At 45.6% G+C, this 21,090-nt stretch overlaps 1 protein-coding gene across 1 annotated transcript in view; it reads right to left on the bottom strand.

The window, feature by feature from the left end:
* Positions 1-21,090, bottom strand: part of PRPF4 (pre-mRNA splicing tri-snRNP complex factor PRPF4) — a 206,047-nt gene that overhangs the window by 80,635 nt on the left and 104,322 nt on the right. Inside the window, exons 6-9 of the mRNA XM_086921206.1 lie at positions 7,409-7,502; positions 6,903-6,997; positions 2,229-2,287; positions 785-908 (exon numbers count right to left, since the gene is read on the bottom strand). Coding sequence (XP_086777332.1) covers positions 785-908; positions 2,229-2,287; positions 6,903-6,997; positions 7,409-7,502 — 372 coding nt within the window. The remainder of the gene's footprint in view (positions 1-784; positions 909-2,228; positions 2,288-6,902; positions 6,998-7,408; positions 7,503-21,090) is intronic.

Raw genomic sequence — 21,090 nt, 5'->3', positions numbered from 1 at the left:
TCTGAAGTGATTCTGTTTTTTTCTGACCTCTGCTGGTCATTTTCTAGCAAGAAAGTTAAATAGAGGCAGTTGGGCAGAAAAAAAAGTCCCTAAGCGGAAGCAGACAAGTCCTAGGGCTGATCTCCAGAGCCCACAAAGTACATATACATATAAAGTATATACTAAAGTATGTACAAGAGGTCTCGAATGCTCGACCAAAATGGCTAAACCCCCTTGGTTGAAGAAATTTAAGGAATAGAATTTCTCCCTCCAGAAAATATTTTTCAGAAAACACATTTTTTTTTTAAATTCATGCATTTATGGACATGTCAACATTGGTAAACTTCAGTGGCCTATCCACAAAGCGGACAACCCATAGGATTGGGCAGTAGGAGAATGCAAGGAAATCTAGGATTTGCTTAAACTTAAATGGGAACTCCTAGGTATTTTTGTGAATCACGTAAAAGATGGAAATCTACTCTAAACCCATAGGAGGCTGAAATGAACTGACTGTGCTTAAAGCTAGCACACTACCTACTGGCACGGGTCTTAGCGGTCTAGCAAGAGGTCACAACAAGCAGTAAAATTCTTAAAGCACACTTAGTAATGTCAAATTAGATCACCAAGTTTACCATCTTAGCTATAGCTATCGAAAACAATGCACTGCTTCTACCAGCTCGCAGCAGCAAGCAGGGGTGGTAGCAAAACATGTCAAAATGTCCTAAAATATACGAGGCAACATTAACTTGTAAATTCAGGATGTAACAGTAACTGATAACTATAAAGAGTTGAAAGAAAGACAAACCTTTCCAAGTTCCAGAGTTTGACAGAGCCATCAGCTGCACACGATGCCAAATTCACATCTTTCTTTTCCAGGGAAATAGTGGCCTTCGGATGAAACACAATTGCTCCAACGTTTGTGGTGTGACCTTTACAAGGATAGAAATCATTACATTTCATCCTTGCTTGGTTGCGTATTTGTTAAGCGAAAAGATTAGATACTTAATTTCAAACAAACCATGTTTCTGGCTGCCCCATCCTCCCAGGCCATAGCCTAAGGCCACCTCCATCCAATTCAAAACACATTATCCCCTTCAGACAACTGTCCTATTACTTGAGAACTAAAAATTGACAGGCAAAACTGAAGTGAGAAAAATATGTATGAAGTCCAAAAGTTACCTTTTCCATCAAGTATTTCACAATCAATCACTCACCTCACCACCCCCTGACTCCTGATTCGCTTGAAACAGAATGAAGTGAACATATTTGGACGAGTGCCGAAATGCTTGTCTGGGTGACGAAACATCCAAATAGAAGCTCTCTGCGCATGCAGATATTGCAGATGTCTTCAAAACTAACCACCCATCCACTGATGTCGGTGACTACACCAGTGTGCCCCGTCCTGCAGGATACAGATTCAGACCTGCTCATTACTGCTGCTCAACACAGTACCCCATGGGCTCAACAATGAGACAGCAATATGTCAAGCTCTGCCAACGCAAGACTCAGCTGAGGCCCTGTCTAACAAAGTAGGCACCAGCACCTAGGTTGTTGAATTTTCATAATTAAACATAATAACCCACTGAATTGATTCCCTAAGTCAAATCGCTCATTCCCACTCTCATACATGACAATGCATCTTCCCCTTTTTCTCAGATAGAAAACGTGGTTGACAGATGTGAGGAGGGATAGAGGAGGTGAGCTGGAATACAGGAGTTGAGGTGGAACAGAAGGGGTGAGTTGGCAGGTAACAGACAAGAGATACGCCAGGAGAAAGGTGACTCGGAGGAGAGCGGAGACAAGGCAGGAGACAGAAAATAAGGTAATACACAAAAAAGGAAAAGAGGGGAGGACATAGGAACCAGGCAACAAAATTTCTATCACAAGCTACCCGACTGAGCAAAATGAGGTCATCCTGGTCGAATAGCTTTACCTCATTGAACCCGGAGGTCGATAAGTCATGGTTTATCCGATCCTGCAAAAGAATGTCTTCCAGAAGCAGCATTGCAGTTTTCAGAGAGCCTTGGATGCATTACGACAGTGGAGGTCATTATAGAAGTAAAACACTCAGCACTCGCTGTGAGACTTCATGGAAGCCCTGGCAAAGCAATTTGCATGCAGAGTCCTTTTTTATGGGGCTGGGTAAATTCAGACAACAAATCTATCAACTGATAGGCTTAGGGGGAACTTACAAACCATCCCCACAATTGAGCACCACAAAAAAAAGGAAGTGAACAGGACTATCATACCTCTTAGTGTCTGAAGGAGGTTGCAATCCGGGACAGACCACAGCTTGCAAAGTCCACTCCTGTAAGAAGAGAAAATACAAAGGCCTTATCATACACAAGCAGTTCAACCCTGCATCCCTCAGCATCAGTATTATGCCCAATGATACAGACGATACACTAAAATATTTACCTGCCCTTTCCTTTGTATGTTCACCTAAAACGTGCTAGACAGCAATCCTGAACCTACGCTGATGTGACTGTACCATTCTCTGCAAGATGATGGATGGACTGTGGAAACTGTTCAAACACTCACCCCCAATCAAGAGATCTGAATTAAATCCATTGTTCTTTTGCTCACCATGCCACCCTAGTTTGGACCCAGCCACATGCAAATCAGTCTTGCCCCTCAGGGTCTCTTGCTCGCTGCGCCACTGGATTCAAGCTATCCTGACTGATGAGGGGCGATACCCCAAAACCGGTCCCAGGATGCTTGTTTCTATGTTGTCCTCACTAACTAGAGCTCAAGACAATCATGCATGTTTCTGCCCATGACACTACAGGGTAGCAGCTGAGGAAAAAAAAGCAAAAGTTTCACCCTGGTACATGAAGGGCCTATATATTTTATGCACCGCATAAGAAATACGCAGCTTTCCATGCCCCGGAGCTTTTGTCTCACAACAAAACTTCCATTTGTTTATCTCTCCTCCACACCAATGTTGTTAACAGACCTATAGGATAGGATAGGAAGGATGGCGGTTGCGTTTTCTAGATAAAGAGTGAGGTTGTAAGTGTACTAACGGAAGAGTCCCTGTGATTAATAAATTACACTTATTCTTACATTTTGGCCCCCATTTATAGACCAATGGGAAGACTTTTATGCACCCAAAATGAAGGTGATAACTAATCATCAAAAAGACAAGGCATGAAACCAAATGTAGCCCAAAGCACGATAACACAAAACTCCGCATCAATCTGGGACGAATGCTCAAATTGTAACATTTACAAAAGGCAGTGAACTGAAGCCCGAGAGGTTGCTTCACAGGTTATCTCTAAATGCATGATATTGACACTGCACTGCCTTTAACTTTAAGTTCATTAACAGTCCTGTTAAAAAAACAAAAAACTGTGCTTGACTCCAGAATACAAAAGATGACCCAGTAACAAAAGCTTTAGAGACCTCACACTTGGCTATGTTCGATAGTCAACAGATTTTGAACAATGAAGATAAAATGTTAGAATACTTCTAACATGCAGACAGTGTGTGTGGAGGGTATGTGTAGCATCCGAATATGGATCCTGAAATTATGTCTACAAGGAAATAACATGATTTATTGTGGATTATTTCCTGGCCACTGGAAGACCCAGAAAAGACCCAGCAGAATGAAGATCTGTGTGGAGGACGTCTCAAGGAACCAAGATAATCAGGTGATCTTGCAGGTCATATGACATGAGAAAGAGTAAGATAAATACCACATACCAGCAATCCCTGAAGAAATGTAGTGCTGCAGAAATACTTTCCTGTATTTAAACTGGTGTGCCTGATTGCCCTCAAACATTGCTGTAAGGTACTTTTAAGGTGACCATATCTGCACCAGAGTAACCAAGCAGTCTTACATCTTCATACTACTGGTGTGGGATCAGGTTCATTTGGTTAGAAATGGATATATTGATTGGGGAACCGTCTAATCACCCGAGCCCATACGTTCTGTAAAATATAATTGTGAGAAATCACAGTAGGTCTCTAACCCTAAAGTCTAGTATAGAATTGCGGTCCAGTGGGTGGTCCCGATCCTGTGTGCGCCCATGCCAAAAAACAAGGGACTAGGGGCATCTCAGACCTGGAACCCTAATATTTTGTAACCCTAATCCTCCCTCACCTACCCTGTGGGACTTCCCATGGGGTGCTAACCCACATCTGGCATCATTCAAAAGATTATGCTCAGCTGTTTCCTTACTGGTCTCTGAACTGTGCTCCCTCTAGACACTGGTTTCCATTTCCCAGTAGGCAAATAGGCAATAGAACTGGGAAGAGACTCTAAACCCCACTAAAACTTCTCATTGACTTTTCTTGGGTGAGAAATTTAAGGTGATGGTTTTTAGTGCACCTGTTTTGTTTCCATTTTTGCTGGAAACTCAGCAGCTGAGTCTTCTGCCCATCACCTTGTTCAAGATCGAGCCATCGTCAAGGACCATTAAATAACAAGACTTTTTTCATCAAGAATGATGACTGAAACTTTGTTTACCAACATTACAATAAACCAGGCAAGTCTTGAGGTCCTAGTATAACATTGGCTGTAAAGGCATTAAAAATACAATGGTTAACACTATAAAAACGTGTTGGTTTTTATCTCAATATCAGAAGATGGCCACACCTTCTGGTTTTCTTCTTGTACCCTAATTGCACCTCTCTTTTTTATTTAAAGGTACATAAAAGTCTTACTCGTCTTTCAAGATCTCACAGTGGCAGGGCATAGAGTTTAAGGAGTATTACGTACTGTCATGCTGAATCAGAGCTTTTAAATCCTTTCATCCCGAGACTAAGCATCACCTTCACTACTTCTGGAGCGTTAGGTCCCCAACGGGAGCAGCTTGGTTATGCAAAGCATTAGTGTAGAGGTGGAGAGGTGTGGTGCAGCGGCCAGGGCAGCTGACTTCGGAGCACAGGGTTCATGGTTCGATCCCCGGTTCCCGGGGCAGCTCTGCTCAGCACCATGTGACTCTGGGCCATAGCTCAATTAATTTCTACGACGGCCCCCAGCGCCTTGAGACCCGTAGGGGTGAGTAGTTTGCGCTTTACAAATACGGATTTACATTTATTTTATTTAACAGTACTGGAGCAGCAGTGGGAAATAGCAGTACCCTCAGAGGACACAGCCACATTACTAATGTGCTCCCAAAAAACCCCTAAAAATGCCTCACATTCCGTTAAAAAAGACAGGCATGACGCGTAGTGATTTCCTTATATATATGGAAATCCATATGAGGTACATCAGAAAAGCAAGATTTTTTTTGTGGCTCTAATAATGTAAAAGCGATGAGAAACGTAGTCTTCCACATTGCTAGTATAATGTGGCTGGCAGTCATGGTTTCAAATGACTTACCAAATGACTTACCAGCCAGTACTAATAATAAATGTTACCATTCTAAACTTGAAAAGACCTGTGAGCACAAAGAGATCTTAGGCGCCTTAATGAAACTAGAACACTTGCTTTGTACTGGTGCTGGGTTGATCGTTTACTGTCCACTGGCAGAATGTTAATAAAATCCCCAAGACCTCAATACCAGAGGCGTTTTCATAACGAACCAGGTGGATAAGAGCACTGGTTGGCTGGAGGAATAGAAAAATTAGATGGACCTCCTCCTTTGCAGAGAAAAAAAAATATTCTTTCACAAGGTCCAGGAAATGCACGAATCTGAATAGGTTAGGCCAGATGGGAGCCATCACAACTTTGGTACTATTCCTAAATCTTGAACCACAATGGGGAAAATTGGCCCTGGAAGTAAGAAATACGCAAATGGTTCTTCTCCTTCTGACTATTTTATTTTTTATTTTATAGAGTATTATATAGCGCGAACTTGACCCGAATTGGGTATCAGAGCGCTTTAAATAGCACCAGTTGCATTACATGAGGACAGATTCATTTTTGTTAGGCATGGGGAGATTAAGTGATTTGCCCAGAATCACAGGATGTTCAGCGTCATTGCCGAGACTCAAACCCAGTTCCCCAGATTCGAGGTCGACCGCCCTATCCGTTAGGCCAACTCCTCTCGCCATACTAGAGAGGGTCTTCAGAAATGAGGCAAAAAAATTGCATTTCGTGTTGTTCCTGTAGATGAAGGGATCCATTTTGAATGGCCCTAAAAGAATAAACTTTTGCCAGTACTGCTGTGTATCTTCCACTGACGAGGGGCATATGTGAGCATTGGTGAGCCTGCTCACTTAAGTGTTCTGAACATTTTCTACATGGGTTGGAAAGGAATAGTTGCCCACAATTGAAGATAGAATAAGTTTCCACAGAGTGGTAAACTTTCATTTCTAAACATGGTGATAGGCTAATGTAGGCAGGACCTTGGTTGTCTGTTTAGAGTACATCAACGTTCCAGAACATTCTCTCCATCAACTAGCCAGAAGGGCTTTTTGAAAATGCTCCTTCCCTATCCATGTTTACAAACTGTAGTCGCCCAACAGCATATGGCTTTTGATTGATAGAATAAGCTAGTGGAACAGTGTGCAAATGAAGCCAATGTATTTAGCCACTTTCTTCACAGGAAAGGAAAATGAAGAGGCCAAACCATTTTTTCGAGTTCAGCTCTCAACAGGACATGACAAAGGTAGTCTAAACAAGTGGGAAAGATTAGACAAACATCACCTAATACGCATATAAATTATTTCCGCATTGAAAGCATTCTCCTGCAGAATAATGGGTAATTTTGGATAGAGCTATCTGACAGCACAGAAACCAACATGATTGGATCACTGGAAGCCATATTGCTGCGAGCTGGGAATGCAAAACAAACCAGAGACCCAAGACAGATCCATCACAGAACATAATTTACAGGTATCTGAACAGCTTGCACGAACACTAGAACAGACAGCACTCGCACAACTTCAATGGCCAGTGACAGCCACACCTGCACCGATTATGGTGAAACCAACAATTATGCATCACCAGCAACTGGAAGAAGAAAACTCACCAGCAGGAGGTCGCTAAAAGCTTGGAGTTGGGGCTAAAGTTGCAATAAGATATTGGCCGGTCATCTCCAATCTGACTACAGAAGTTACTCAAAGACTGAAAACAGAAGGGTAACAAATCAGGTCCGCATCAGTCAAACAGAGCCCACAAATTCACAAAAACAATGTCAACCCTAAAGTTATAATTGGGCTCTTTTTTAGGTAATGAACGTGAAAGATATATGTTACAAGTTCCTTGAACAAACAATATGAAGCTGCGTTCGCTGAAAGGAGGGAAGGGGGACAAGACATCAGTAATGCTAAAGCTTGGCAGTTGAACAGTCTTCTGTAAAAGGCTGACTATGAGGTTGGGATGAGCAACAGGAAACGAAATAGAAAAGGGTATAGAACACGGAACCAATTAAAAGAAAGCTCCAAGTGTGACAGAAAGATAAAGGTACTGCGAGAGAGTAGTCCCTGAATGCCTACACTTAGTTTCCAATGGACAAAGCTAACAACGGCCACTCACCCGCAGGGTCTTGTGCTGCTCTGCCTTCAGAGATGCCTTCGTTGCTTCTGGAAGCTCCTTAAAGTTGCGTGCTTCTTCAAGGCGTTTTACAGCCCTGTTTCAAAACATGATGCAAGAAAGACAGTGAACTTTCTCCTACTAGTCATTTCTTATCATCCTCACAATACCCAGGAACAACATTTCAAGAGAATAAGAAACCTATCACTTTACTATTTGCCGATTCTGAGAGCTGATATGATTTTAATTAATCCACAGTTTCGCAGTATTCGTCGACACCCACCCCGACCCCTTCTCACCCATCAAACGTTGGTTGTAAAAACAGCTTCTGTGGCTCCTGCGTGCAAAGCAACCACGCGTATTGTAACTTTTACACAGTTGAAAGAGAACCCCTGGTTAAACACCTGCACTTGCATACACCCTGAGGCATTAACAGCGCTAAACTAACACCCGTTTAGAACAACTGCCACCCCAGGCTGCTCTGAAATGATTATGTACATCTCCAGAACACTTCTTTATAAAACCAAAATGGTTTCAGGACTTGTGGAAATGTTCAGAATCGAGAGGGAACTATTGATTGTCAAGGAACAGTACCAGCTAAATACATTCTTTCAAAATATTTCCACAAATGAGACAAAGCAAAAAACAGCAATATGACCTCAAAAAATAAAGCAGACTAGACAAACTGGATATTAGATACCCCAACTGGAACTTCCATTAGGGGTTGTCAACAGGAATCTTTCTACACCAGCCTAAAAAAATCTCACAAAAACACAACCCACTGCTGCGTTGGTTGAAGGATACTGGAAATATCAAGTAACAAAAAGTGGATTTTGTTCGCCATTTCAGTGAGGTACTGAATGATATTACATACACTTGGCCGGTCAGGTCATGTGACCCACAAAAGGAAAGACTTTCCCAGTAATTGGATACGGCATAGTAATTTAAGCTGAACAATAATGCTTTGAAAGCAAACTAATATTTTGATGAGGTCGCAGTCAACAAATGTCAAATCCACTCAGTAGAACATTAAATACTTATCAAGAAGCAATATTATAAGCAGGGCCACTGGAATTATGGGATTGTGCGGCCACGGCGATATTAGCATAATTATAGATGTGCCGCATATGCCACATAACCCATCATCTGCTGCATAATTTGTAGAGTTTACCAACAAAAACAATTTGTTTCTAGTTCAAACGGTTCAAAAGTTACAAAAAATGCAGTGACGTGTTGCCGCGTGGTGGAAGGTCCTTTGCAAAGCTGGAATGGTCAACTTTCTGTTGCTTATTGCTAAATTTCTGTGTTAAATTGGTATTAATGGGGTGCAACCAATGCCCAGACAGTGTTACCAAGTTTAAAACATATGCTGCACAATTTGCCTTTTCTTGCCGCATAATTTATTCAACCCGGTTGCATTTCGTCCTCTCCTTCCGCATAACTCCAGTGGCCCGGACTAAATGCCAAGAATAGAACTTGAAAACTAAATTTACTTTTACATTAGAAACTCAGATATGGTAACATGTGTCTAACAAGGAAAAATACAGTTTCATCGAGGGCATAGCCCCACTGAACCTACGTACTTTACTAATGGGCGACCTGCCGGTTGGTGGTTAACTATCGGTCCTACGCAGATCAGCGGGAGCCAGCCTGCCGACAGAAGGGCACTGGAGCTACACTATACAAAATGGTTCTACTGTGCGGGGGGGATCTGGCAACCCTCCTGGAGCTAACGCCTACAGTGGCCTGGGCCTGGAGATGTGCAATACGCAGGCTGGTCTTGGAGGACAGACTGACGCTAGAGACACTGCTGTGGCACCTGAATGCGTTGGTGGAGCTACGTGGGGTTTTGGAGCACCCGCAATTGGGCAAGACTGATATCTCGAAGGTGGGAAACCTTTGGAGAGATACAGGTGGCTGGCGTTTGCAGACCTACAGTCACTTTGACATGCTAGGAGGTCAATTTCTACAGTACCTACAGAGTAGACCTATGCTAACACAATGGATCACCCAACCTGAGGTCCAGGAAAACAAGAACTCACTGAAATACCGGGTACTGGGTGCTCCATTACATAAACAAGCAATATCGCAGCTGTACTCCACAAATCTCACCAACAGACACACACCATTACAGAAGCTACAAGATAAATGGGAGAGAGACTTGGGAAGACTAGAGGATGATGAATGGAGGGGTCGCATGTAGATATCCAGGAGAGGTCAACATCCGGACAGGGTTTCAGATGCGGGTAACGGAGCGTGCTGCAACACCACGTGCTCTGGGAATGCCCGAGAGGGAGAACCTTTTCGACAGGTGTACAACAGACTCAGAGGCAGCAGGAGACACCCTGGAGCTCACCCCTTGGCTGATCTCCCTGGCTATCAGGCAAGAGGTGACCCTATACAGATACACACTTCTTTGCAATACAGCACTAGCATGTCAGGATGTGATAAAGTGCTGTAGGTGTGCGGGAAACCCAACACTAGGCGAATGGCTATCCAATATGGAGTGGTGCAGACCGGCAGAGGAACCCATATACCGGGCGAGGGGCTACCCCAGAAGTTTGCGAAGATATGCAACCCATGGTCAGAAATAGAGGAGCAACGACGGAGTGGGCCTTCCTTGAGACTCTGGCTGTGGGGTGGTCTCGGCATTCGCAGAGACTCACAGAAGGAATGCTTGTGCACCGGAGGCCTGGATACCAGAGGACCTGAGGGAGGTACCACTGTAAACACGGAACTGGTTTAACATGATTCTTGTCCGAGAAAGTCATTCGAAATCTCATGTACACAATTACACCACAGCATCCGGGGGGTTTGTTTGAATATGTTGTATCTTACTCATTGGTCTTTTGTGATAAATGCACAATAAAAAGATTTTTTTTTTTAAATACCACGCAATAGCATACACAAAAAGAAAATTTGTTAAAAAACGTAAAGACTTTTTCACCTATAAAATACTACCTTTATGGGATTAAAACTATTGCCGACCACAAGAGAACTAACAGATCGTACGGTCAATCTTATATACCAAAATTATCATAACAAAGAAAATGTAGGAATGAACAAAATTCCTTGACCTAGCAAAAGCAGTACATACAAGTAGTAAATATTGCAGCAATCCCAAAGCACATGTCCAGCTATTCACTTCATGCTGCTCTAAGTATACACAAATCACCAATTATTTTGCAGCGTTTTATAAAAACATTTCATCCCAGACTACAAGTATGCACATTTTAGCTAACAAGGTCTACAGAGCAGCAGAAGCAATTTGTGTGATGCAGAGAATTTTTAGTGAATGAAAGATATTTTGAGTAATACAAGTCCATTCTAATAAAGTGTACTTCTCCACTAATAGTTTCCATCTATTTTAAGAAAAGTTAAAACAACACTATAACCAAACTCTAGCCTTGAACATTCTTTAAGCCTTTCCCGGCAGCTTTTTTTTAGGGACCAGCAGCATGCGCGTTAACCGAAATTGGTTACTATATATGCTGCTTTTTTGAATCCTATAAAAAAGGACAAGGAGTATGAAGGAATGAAAATATGATGAGAAATCATTTTATCATTAGTGATAATTTATATTTTTTGTTTCCTCTCTGCGGAAACAACAAAATCTCGTCCTTAATATGTGAATAAGGAAAAAAATAAGTTTGTTGTCTATTATGTTTTGCCCCTTAAACTAAAAGGAAGTCTTCTAAATATATGGATCACCTATGTTATCTAGTCTTAAATTATCAAGAGCTCCCTACATCAGGTTGAGCTCATTCTGGAGACAAAACAGCATGGAGTGTGGAAAGGATTCCAATGACGGGGCATGCTGTAATACATGGATGAGGTTTCTGTGTCTATAAGAAAGATTCCTAAGTTAGACAGTAGGATCATACAACCGCGTGGCATGATCATAGCTTTGGTGAGGTAGCGCATTCACAGTAGAAAGAGTTGTTTTGTGCTCTTGCAGGATGAACAACTTACTTTAAAAAGGCATGAGGGTTAATTAGCCCAGTGCTGTACTACACAGAAAGGAGCATACTTTGCTCCTACGGGTACCAAAAATCAACCTGTGCTCATACTGGTACAATCCTTTTATGTGGATGGAGAGTTACAGGTTTATCTTATGTGCTGAGCAAGCACTTTTGGCCAAGCCTTTATTGCTGACAAGATGGCTTACTATGGTAATGGTTTACAGAGAGAGAAGAGAGGTGAGAAAGAAGAAATAGTTATAAGGGTCTACTAAACAAAAGAAACAAGCATTGGAAATGCAATAGGGCTCGCATTAGGAAAGTTTGAGCTATTGGTGTTATAAATGATTTTTTTTTATTTATGTTTTTTTTAAAAATAGCTAAATTAATGGCTTTGTCATTTACAATGCCAATAGTTATAACTTTCGCAAATGTGACACCTATAGCATTTGTAATGCAACATGTTTTGTATTTACGTGACTTAGATGTATTGATATTACAAATAACAATGGCTTTTAATTTTTTTAAATAATTAATACTTAAATAATTTATTTAATTTGTAATGGCAATAGCTTAAACTTTTGTAAATAACATTTGTGAAGATTATGTTCAGTGTTTTTTATTGTGACGGAAATCCAAGAACAGAATGAAATATTAACATCTTTTTGTGATTTGTAATAAAGCGTGAAAGCTTGAAAACAGCTTGAAACATTGAAAGAACATATTTGAACCAGTGATGCTGTGGTTGCGCTGAGTGATGGTGTGGTTGCGCTGAGTGATGGTGTGGTTGTGCTGAGTGATGCTGTGGTTGCGCTGAGTGATGCTGTGGTTGCGCTGAGTGATGCTGTCGTGGTGCTGAGTGATGCTGTGGTTGCGCTGAGTGGTGTGTGCATCGGTGGAGCTGTTTGGTGGGTGCATTGGTGGAGCTTAGTTGGAGCATCGGTGGAGCTGTGTGGTGGGTGCATCGGTGGAGCTGTGTGGTGGGTGCATCAGTGGAGCTGTGTGGTGGGTGCATCGGTGGAGCTGTGTGGTGGGTGCATTGGTGGAGCTGTGTCGGTGGAGCTGTGTTGTGGCTGCATCGCTGGAGCTGTGTGGTGGGTGCATCGGTGAAGATGTGTGGTGGGTGCATCGGTGGAGCAGTTTGGTGGGTGCATTGGTGGAGCTTAGTTGGAGCATCGGTGGAGCTGTGTGGTGGGTGCATCAGTGTAGTTGTGTGGTGGGTGCATCGGTGGAGCTGTGTGGTGGGTGCATTGGTGGAACTGTGTCGGTGGAGCTGTGTGGTGGCTGCATCGCTGGAGCTGTGTGGTGGGTGCATCGGTGAAGATGTGTGGTGGGTGCATCGGTGGAGCTGTGTGGTGGGTGCCTCGGTGGAGCTGTGTGGTGGGTGCCTCGGTGGAGCTGTGTGGTGGGTGCATCGGTGGAGCTGTGTGGTGGGTGCATCGGTGGAGCTGTGTGGTGGGTGCATCTGTGGAGCTGTGTGGTGGGTGCCTCTGTGGAGCTGTGTGGTGGGTGCATCTGTTGAGCTGTGTGGTGGGTGCCTCGGTGGAGCTGTGTGGTGGGTGCCTCGGTGGAGCTGTGTGGTGGGTGCATCGGTGGAGCTGTGTGGTGGGTGCATCGGTGGAGCTGTGTGGTAAGTGCCTCGGTGGAGCTGTGTGGTGGGTGCCTCAGTGGAGCTGTGTGGTGGGTGCATCAGTGGAGCTTTGTGGTGGGGTCATCTGTGGAGCTCTGTGGTGGGTGCATCGGTGGAGCTGTGTTGGTAGAGCTGTGTGGTGGTTGCATCAGTGGAGCTGTGTGGTGGGTGCATCGGTGGAGCTGTGTCGATGGAGCTGTGTGGTGGTTGCATCAGTGGAGCTGTGTGGTGGGTGCATCGGTGGAGCTGTGTTGGTGGAGCTGTGTGGTGGGTGCATCGGTGGAGCTGGATGGTGGGTGCATCAGTGGAGCTGTGTGTTGGGTGCATCGGTGCTGCAGTCTGTGTAACATTGGAGATAATTATGAAACTACCACATGTGCTGGTTGTAGCAGTCTGTCCTCATAGGGAGCCTGCATGCATTCCTTAATCTTAGACACTGGTTTTCTGTACCCCTCTCTGTAGCTGTGTAACTTAAGATATAACTATTAAGCAAAGCACACGCCCCTACGGTCCGCACAGAGTCTTTTGGGCCTCTCTGGTAACAGATGGCTTGCACAAAGCTAAATAAATGTCAGGATTCCTGGTAGCTGCCACAGTGATATTTCTAATATATTGTTTACTGCTAACTCAACCAGTCCTGGTTTCCTCAAGCACCACCCCCCTGCATGTGGTTTCAGATCTCCATTTTGAGCTTCCCCCAAACGTATTTTGATTTAATTGTGTTCCCATGAGTTGCTTTTATTGCTAAACTTGACCACTTGCTGTGTGGTGGGTGCCTCTGTGGAGCTGTGTGGTGGGTGCATCTGTTGAGCTGTGTGGTGGGTGCATCTGTTGAGCTGTGTGGTGGGTGCCTCGGTGGAGCTGTGTGGTGGGTGCCTCAGTGGAGCTGTGTGGTGGGTGCATCGGTGGAGCTGTGTGGTAAGTGCCTCGTGGAGCTGTGTGGTGGGTGCCTCGGTGGAGCTGTGTGGTGGGTGCATCAGTGGAGCTTTGGGTTGGGGTCATCTGTGGAGCTCTGTGGTGGGTGCATCAGTGGAGCTGTGTTGGTAGAGCTTTGTGGTGGTTGCATCAGTGGAGCTGTGTGGTGGGTGCATCGGTGGAGCTGTGTCGATAGAGCTGTGTGGTGGTTGCATCAGTGGAGCTGTGTGGTGGGTGCATCGGTGGAGCTGTGTTGGTGGAGCTGTGTGGTGGGTGCATCGGTGGAGCTGTGTCGATGGAGCTGTGTGGTGGTTGCATCAGTGGAGCTGTGTGGTGGGTGCATTGGTGGAACTGTGTCGGTGGAGCTGTGTGGTGGCTGCATCGCTGGAGCTGTGTGGCGGGTGCATCGGTGAAGATGTGTGGTGGGTGCATCGGTGGAGCTGTGTGGTGGGTGCCTCGGTGGAGCTGTGTGGTGGGTGCCTCGGTGGAGCTGTGTGGTGGGTGCATCGGTGGAGCTGTGTGGTGGGTGCATCGGTGGAGCTGTGTGGTGGGTGCATCTGTGGAGCTGTGTGGTGGGTGCCTCTGTGGAGCTGTGTGGTGGGTGCATCTGTTGAGCTGTGTGGTGGGTGCCTCGGTGGAGCTGTGTGGTGGGTGCCTCGGTGGAGCTGTGTGGTGGGTGCATCGGTGGAGCTGTGTGGTAAGTGCCTCGGTGGAGCTGTGTGGTGGGTGCCTCGGTGGAGCTGTGTGGTGGGTGCATCAGTGGAGCTTTGTGGTGGGGTCATCTGTGGAGCTCTGTGGTGGGTGCATCGGTGGAGCTGTGTTGGTAGAGCTGTGTGGTGGTTGCATCAGTGGAGCTGTGTGGTGGGTGCATCGGTGGAGCTGTGTCGATGGAGCTGTGTGGTGGTTGCATCAGTGGAGCTGTGTGGTGGGTGCATCGGTGGAGCTGTGTTGGTGGAGCTGTGTGGTGGGTGCATCGGTGGAGCTGGATGGTGGGTGCATCAGTGGAGCTGTGTGTTGGGTGCATCGGTGCTGCAGTCTGTGTAACATTGGAGATAATTATGAAACTACCACATGTGCTGGTTGTAGCAGTCTGTCCTCATAGGGAGCCTGCATGCATTCCTTAATCTTAGACACTGGTTTTCTGTACCCCTCTCTGTAGCTGTGTAACTTAAGATATAACTATTAAGCAAAGCACACGCCCTTATGGTCCGCACAGAGTCTTTTGGGCCTCTCTGGTAACAGATGGCTTGCACAAAGCTAAATAAATGTCAGGATTCCTGGTAGCTGCCACAGTGATATTTCTAATATATTGTTTACTGCTAACTCAACCAGTCCTGGTTTCCTCAAGCACCACCCCCCTACATGTGGTTTCAGATCTCCATTTTGAGCTTCCCCCAAACGTATTTTGATTTAATTGTGTTCCCATGAGTTGCTTTTATTGCTAAACTTGACCACTTGCTGTGTGGTGGGTGCCTCTGTGGAGCTGTGTGGTGGGTGCATCTGTTGAGCTGTGTGGTGGGTGCATCTGTTGAGCTGTGTGGTGGGTGCCTCGGTGGAGCTGTGTGGTGGGTGCCTCGGTGGAGCTGTGTGGTGGGTGCATCTGTTGAGCTGTGTGGTGGGTGCCTCGGTGGAGCTGTGTGGTGGGTGCCTCGGTGGAGCTGTGTGGTAAGTGCCTCGGTGGAGCTGTGTGGTAAGTGCCTCGGTGGAGCTGTGTGGTAAGTGCCTCGGTGGAGCTGTGTGGTAAGTGCCTCGGTGGAGCTGTGTGGTAAGTGCCTCGGTGGAGCTGTGTGGTGGGTGCATCTGTGGAGCTGTGTGGTGGGTGCATCAGTGGAGCTTTGTGGTGGGGTCATCTGTGGAGCTCTGTGGTGGGTGCATCAGTGGAGCTGTGTTGGTAGAGCTTTGTGGTGGTTGCATCAGTGGAGCTGTGTGGTGGGTGCATCGGTGGAGCTGTGTCGATGGAGCTGTGTGGTGGTTGCATCAGTGGCATGGGCGTCCGCAGGGAGGGGCAAGGGGGGGCACTTGCCCCCCCCCTGGATCGGTGCGGGGTGTACTGGGGGTGACGACGACAGTGTTGCTATATTGGCCTGATTCCAGCACAAGGAATTATTCAAAGCGTGGCGGCGCAATTGCTGAAAATCTCTGTGCAAAGCAGCAAGATCTAGTGGCCTGTAGTAATGCTAATAAGTGATGTGAGAAGTTTAACCTGCTCGTGTCCGTTTAAAAGACTTAATTTTAAGAAAATGAATTTTAATAAAGGGGGGTTCTTTTACATCAATTATTGTACAGCAAATGTTTTTGCCCATCATCATTTTAAACAGTTTATCTTTCCTTAAGCGCTAAGTCGTGTTTGGCGCGATAGAAATCTGCCTACATGAAGTTACTATTGCGTGGCCCTGACCCATGTGCGCACCTCCATCCTGCACCGGCTCGTCCGTCAATTCTCGCTTACAATTCTGGGACCTGTGATTTGGCTCTGCTCCTGCGTCTGTGGGCAGGCATGTTCCAGAATCTAAGGCAGGTTTTTTTTACATGGCCAGGCTGACAGGAAATAACAAAAGGCCTGTTAGTTTGGAAGCTGTGCAACTGTGGGTCCACCACCATAGCCCTCTTTCGACCCCTGCATCAAAAGGCACTGGTCTCGGTGATCTGAGATACTCAACTGAGGTAACTACAGGGGGGCTTCGAGGCGTGTGTGACGACTCCGAGAGCCGTCGATACCTAAAAGGAAAGAAAGCGCCTAGAAGTCTCTACCTGTGCAGGGAACCGAAACACAGAGGGGGAGGGGCGAGATGTCCAGACCTTTAATGTCGGATAGTCCGACTTACATTTTTTGAGGGGGTTTCTTATGAAAAATTTTATTTTATTATTTAATACTTGTAATCAATCATGTCGGAAGATGGTGATGAAGTTAAAATGCTGCCCCCCCCTGGAAAGATTTCTGCGGACGCCCATGATCAGTGGAGCTGTGTGGTGGGTGCATCGGTGGAGCTGTGTTGGTGGAGCTGTGTGGTGGGTGCATCGGTGGAGCTGGATGGTGGGTGCATCAGTGGAGCTGTGTGTTGGGTGCATCGGTGCTGCAGTCTGTGTAACATTGGAGATAATTATGAAACTACCACATGTGCTGGTTGTAGCAGTCTGTCCTCATAGGGAGTCTGCATGCATTCCTTAATCTTAGACACTGGTTTTCTGTACCCCTCTCTGTAGCTGTGTAGCTTAAGATATAACTATTAAGCAAAGCGCACACCTCTATGGTCCGCACAGAGTCTTTTGGGCCTCTCTGGTAACAGATGGCTTGCTTGCACAAAGCTAAATAAATGTCAGGATTCCTGGTAGCTGCCACAGTGATATTTCTAATATATTGTTTACTGCTAACTCAACCAGTCCTGGTTTCCCCAAGCACCACCCCCCTGCATGTGGTTTCAGATCTCCATTTTGAGCTTCCCCCAAACGTATTTTGATTTAATTGTGTTCCCATGAGTTGCTTTTATTGCTAAACTTGACCACTTACTGGCCTTCCAGCTTCTGTCAATGAAGCCATATCGGTTGGAGGGATTTTTAAAGGGCTGTAGTAAATTGTCACCTCCCTGGGCATGTTTGGGTCCTGAGTGCCTTGCGTTTTCTGCACCATCACTGGATAGAGTTCCGTTTCACCTACTGCATGGTTTGCTCCCTTTTAGCCTGTAAATTAAGTGGTTCCAGAGGAGTTATATAGAATTTGTCATCTTGCTACATACATACGGTCCGTTTTACAGTTACTAAATGAACTCCATGTGCTGTGTAGTTAACGGTGTTTTATTATATTTAGAAAATATTACCGATCCACAGTGTGGACTTGGCATGTATTTGGAGGGTCGAATGTAGAAATGCTGCTAGTCCTTATTTGTCTGTTAAATTAGTACCTGTAATGAATGTATTTTTGATTACTTTGGTAATGACATATTGCGTTACCTTATTCTACATTAGGGTTTGGACTGTAAAGCCTCCATTCAAGATTGAATGTCTTAATGCCCTTCATTGAGTGCGCTGCTTTTGTGCCTCCATCCTTAATGTGTCTGTCAGTGATCACTGTGATAAGCTGCCTACTTTAGTGTGCCTCTCCATGATCACTGCGAGGAGTTGCCTTCTTCTTTAATGTGCCAGTCATCAGGTGTGGGAAGCTGCCTCCTTCCTTAACGTGTATTTCTTTCACCGCACAAACCCCTAACAGACTTCACAAACACACCACACACACAGAAGCACCACATTACACACATGAGGAATCCCACACAGATTGGGGGGGGTGCAATATTACCTACAGACATACAGCAATGAGGCGCGCGTGGTACTTTGGGGCAATCAAGCACGACACCCTGGTTTCAGAAAAGGATTAAAAGCAACGCAAAGATTTCCTCATAGCATTGCAACATTTCTTTAGCCAACTGCACTGATCGTTTCGTGTTGAGGAAAAGGGGAAATCTGCAACAGCGGGGGACCCATTTTCACTTCCTCGTGAGTCTTAAGAACTGCAGCTGCAGAGAGGTGCCGGGCAGTGCGGGCAGACCAGACAGACGGTGACAGCAGACATGAGCAACTGGATTGTGAACGAGGGGATCTCCATCGTTGTGATTGTGAGTACACCAGTGGTTCCCTTTTAATTACTGCCTTTCAGGCCTGGTGCAAAATTCATAATAGCAGGTTTGTTGATGACGTTTAGCTGTAACTGTTGCCAGTGTTCAAACTTTTGCGTGAAATGGTGGGAATGACGTGGCAGGGTCACAGTGGTGCACGTTTTTAATTATTTGATTCACGTATGTGTAAAAATGTCTCAGCAGTGACCTCGAGGCAATGAATATATATGTTTCTGTGCCTGCAATATCAGTTAGAGAGAAGGGGTAAAAAAATACTTTGAGTGCAGGTGAAATGTTGCACTACCGAGTGAATGCCCTGTGCCGAAATGCGTAATGTATTTTGATGCACATGAGAAAGTATAGAAAAGGAAAAGTGTGCGCATTCGACGCACACTTGCCATGATCTGAACTGAAGCATGTAGCCAGAAAGCATGTTCCATCATGGCGTGTCAGACGACTGTATTAGTGTCAGCAGTGTCGAGTCAGGTGTGAGAAGATGTAAGCTTCTCGTAGGGCGAGCCGAGCATCTACGAGTTATTCTGAGGTTGTCATTCAATTCTGCCCTCTAAATGAAGCCCCTAGTTTCTATAAGAGTGCTTTGACAATACTGTGTTATGTTGTGTCAGATTAGCATACCTCTACCGCACCCCGGGGAAACCCTTCTCTGCTTGCTATTTCTACTTCTGGCAAATCAAATGCACAAATTAAGCAACTTGATTGTTGAACTGCAATGAAATAGAATGTTTGGCCTCCCAATCTCCATAAACCTGTAATCTTGTACTGGACACATTAGGAGTGCTTAGAAACAGACGGGGCTAACATAGCAAGAGCTATAAACAAGTTAAACACGTTTTAAAAGGAGACACGGCCTCCGGCCGTGAAACTGAAAGTACGGCCGGCCGGCCGTGAATAATTAGCGGGTGAGAAATGCGCTGGGAGGGCTGCCTTTGATGTGGTAATGCGAGGCAGGCAGGCAGGCGGCTGGTGGCATTGTGCACGTGCTTTTTAGGGCTTGCGCTTGCGCAATCACCTAAAAAGCACGTGCACTCAAAGGAATCGCCAGTGGAATCGCCAGTGGTGGTTAAACACTGGATAAGCCCCTATAGAGCTTCCAGCTGTGCTCATGCGCACAGCAGGCGATCCCTAAAAACCCTGTTGGTACCACTGAGCCTTTATTCTGAGTAAAATGAACTGCCATAATGTAAAATGTTACAAAAGTCAAAAAACTGTTAGCAAGCATTATACATGTGCTGAAGTGCGATCTGCCATACAATATAAAAATATTGCGAGTCATTGAGGAGTTCCATGGCCATCTAGAAGAACGAGAACAAAGGCTGAGTTCCTTTACAAGATTATAACACCAACGTGTGTTGTAATATTTGTTTATCAAGGTAGTTTATTTCTCGAAATACATTGTCACACAATCCCTCCTCTCACAAACTGATCAAATCCTTAGCGTTTTGCTTTCATATGAAACAGATGGTATGGTTGCAGACATGAAGAATAAATGTAAAATCTGTGGTGCAAAATTAAATATACCAAAAAGAAGTTAGTAATTAGTTGCACTAAGGTATTAGAACAGGTTTAGTGTAAGTCAGATTTAAGAACTGCTGTGGCTCAGAAACTTTTGAAACCTGCAGCTAAAGTGTATCTTTCCTATGATGACTTGGACTATAAAAAAATAATCATGTTTCCATAAAGATCTACTCTCTGCTGATCATTTTAGAAAAACATATCAGAATAAAGGCAAGCCTGTTGTCATTTTTGTTGTTTAAACTGCAGGTGCAGGGGGGGCCAAGATAGCGAACGGGTAAGATGTGTTACTTTCGCCAATCCGCTCCCGATCACCTGCCACGGCCAAAACCCGGCATAGAAACACCTGGAAGGCCACTTACAGCAGCGAGAGTTAGCACGGACCACTAGTGCCTATGCAGGACGCGCTTGCAGCCCTTGGAAACCTTCGACTGGCAAGATCGCCTGGCAAGAAAGAACGGGCCCGCCCCGACGGCGAGCAATGGCAGCTGCGACTCGGTGAGCTCTATAGACCTGATGCCTAGCGGCGTGCGTCTGCGGTGCATGATGTTGGACCGAGGAATAAGGCACGGTCGCCTGAAGCTAACTTGGGTGCGAGACTCCCGTCCCTCAAATCATTGGCTGGCAAAGACAGTCATGGCCTAACTAAAGAGTCCTGAAGGGTTGCCGCATGGCTTCAGATAATTGAGGTGACACACGCAAGGCTGAGTGGATCACAGACTGCCTGCGTCTATGTTGGGGTGAAACAGGCTTCCTGGAGATTATCGGCTGGCACGATTGGCTGGCAAGAAAGATCAGGGCCCGGCAGTGAATGTTGGCAACTGCGGCCTAGAGAGAGCGGTAGAGCCTCCGCCCAGCCGTGAACACCAGAGAAGACGTGAATGCATACCCTGCGCCAGACACATCACGGCCTGCTGCCAGGGGGAGTGCCTGCCGATGCCAGATACAGCGCTGCAGAGACCAAGGTGAGCTGCGAGGAGGGCCGCTAAGACCAACGGCACAGAATAAAGAGAGGCCGAGATATAAAGGGACGGCCATGAG

This window comes from Lissotriton vulgaris, chromosome 5 (assembly GCF_964263255.1).
Source record: "Lissotriton vulgaris chromosome 5, aLisVul1.2, whole genome shotgun sequence".
NCBI classification, from domain to species: Eukaryota; Metazoa; Chordata; class Amphibia; order Caudata; family Salamandridae; genus Lissotriton; species Lissotriton vulgaris.
Note: the sequence above shows the minus strand (reverse complement) of the source record. Positions and strands in the feature narration are given on the sequence as shown.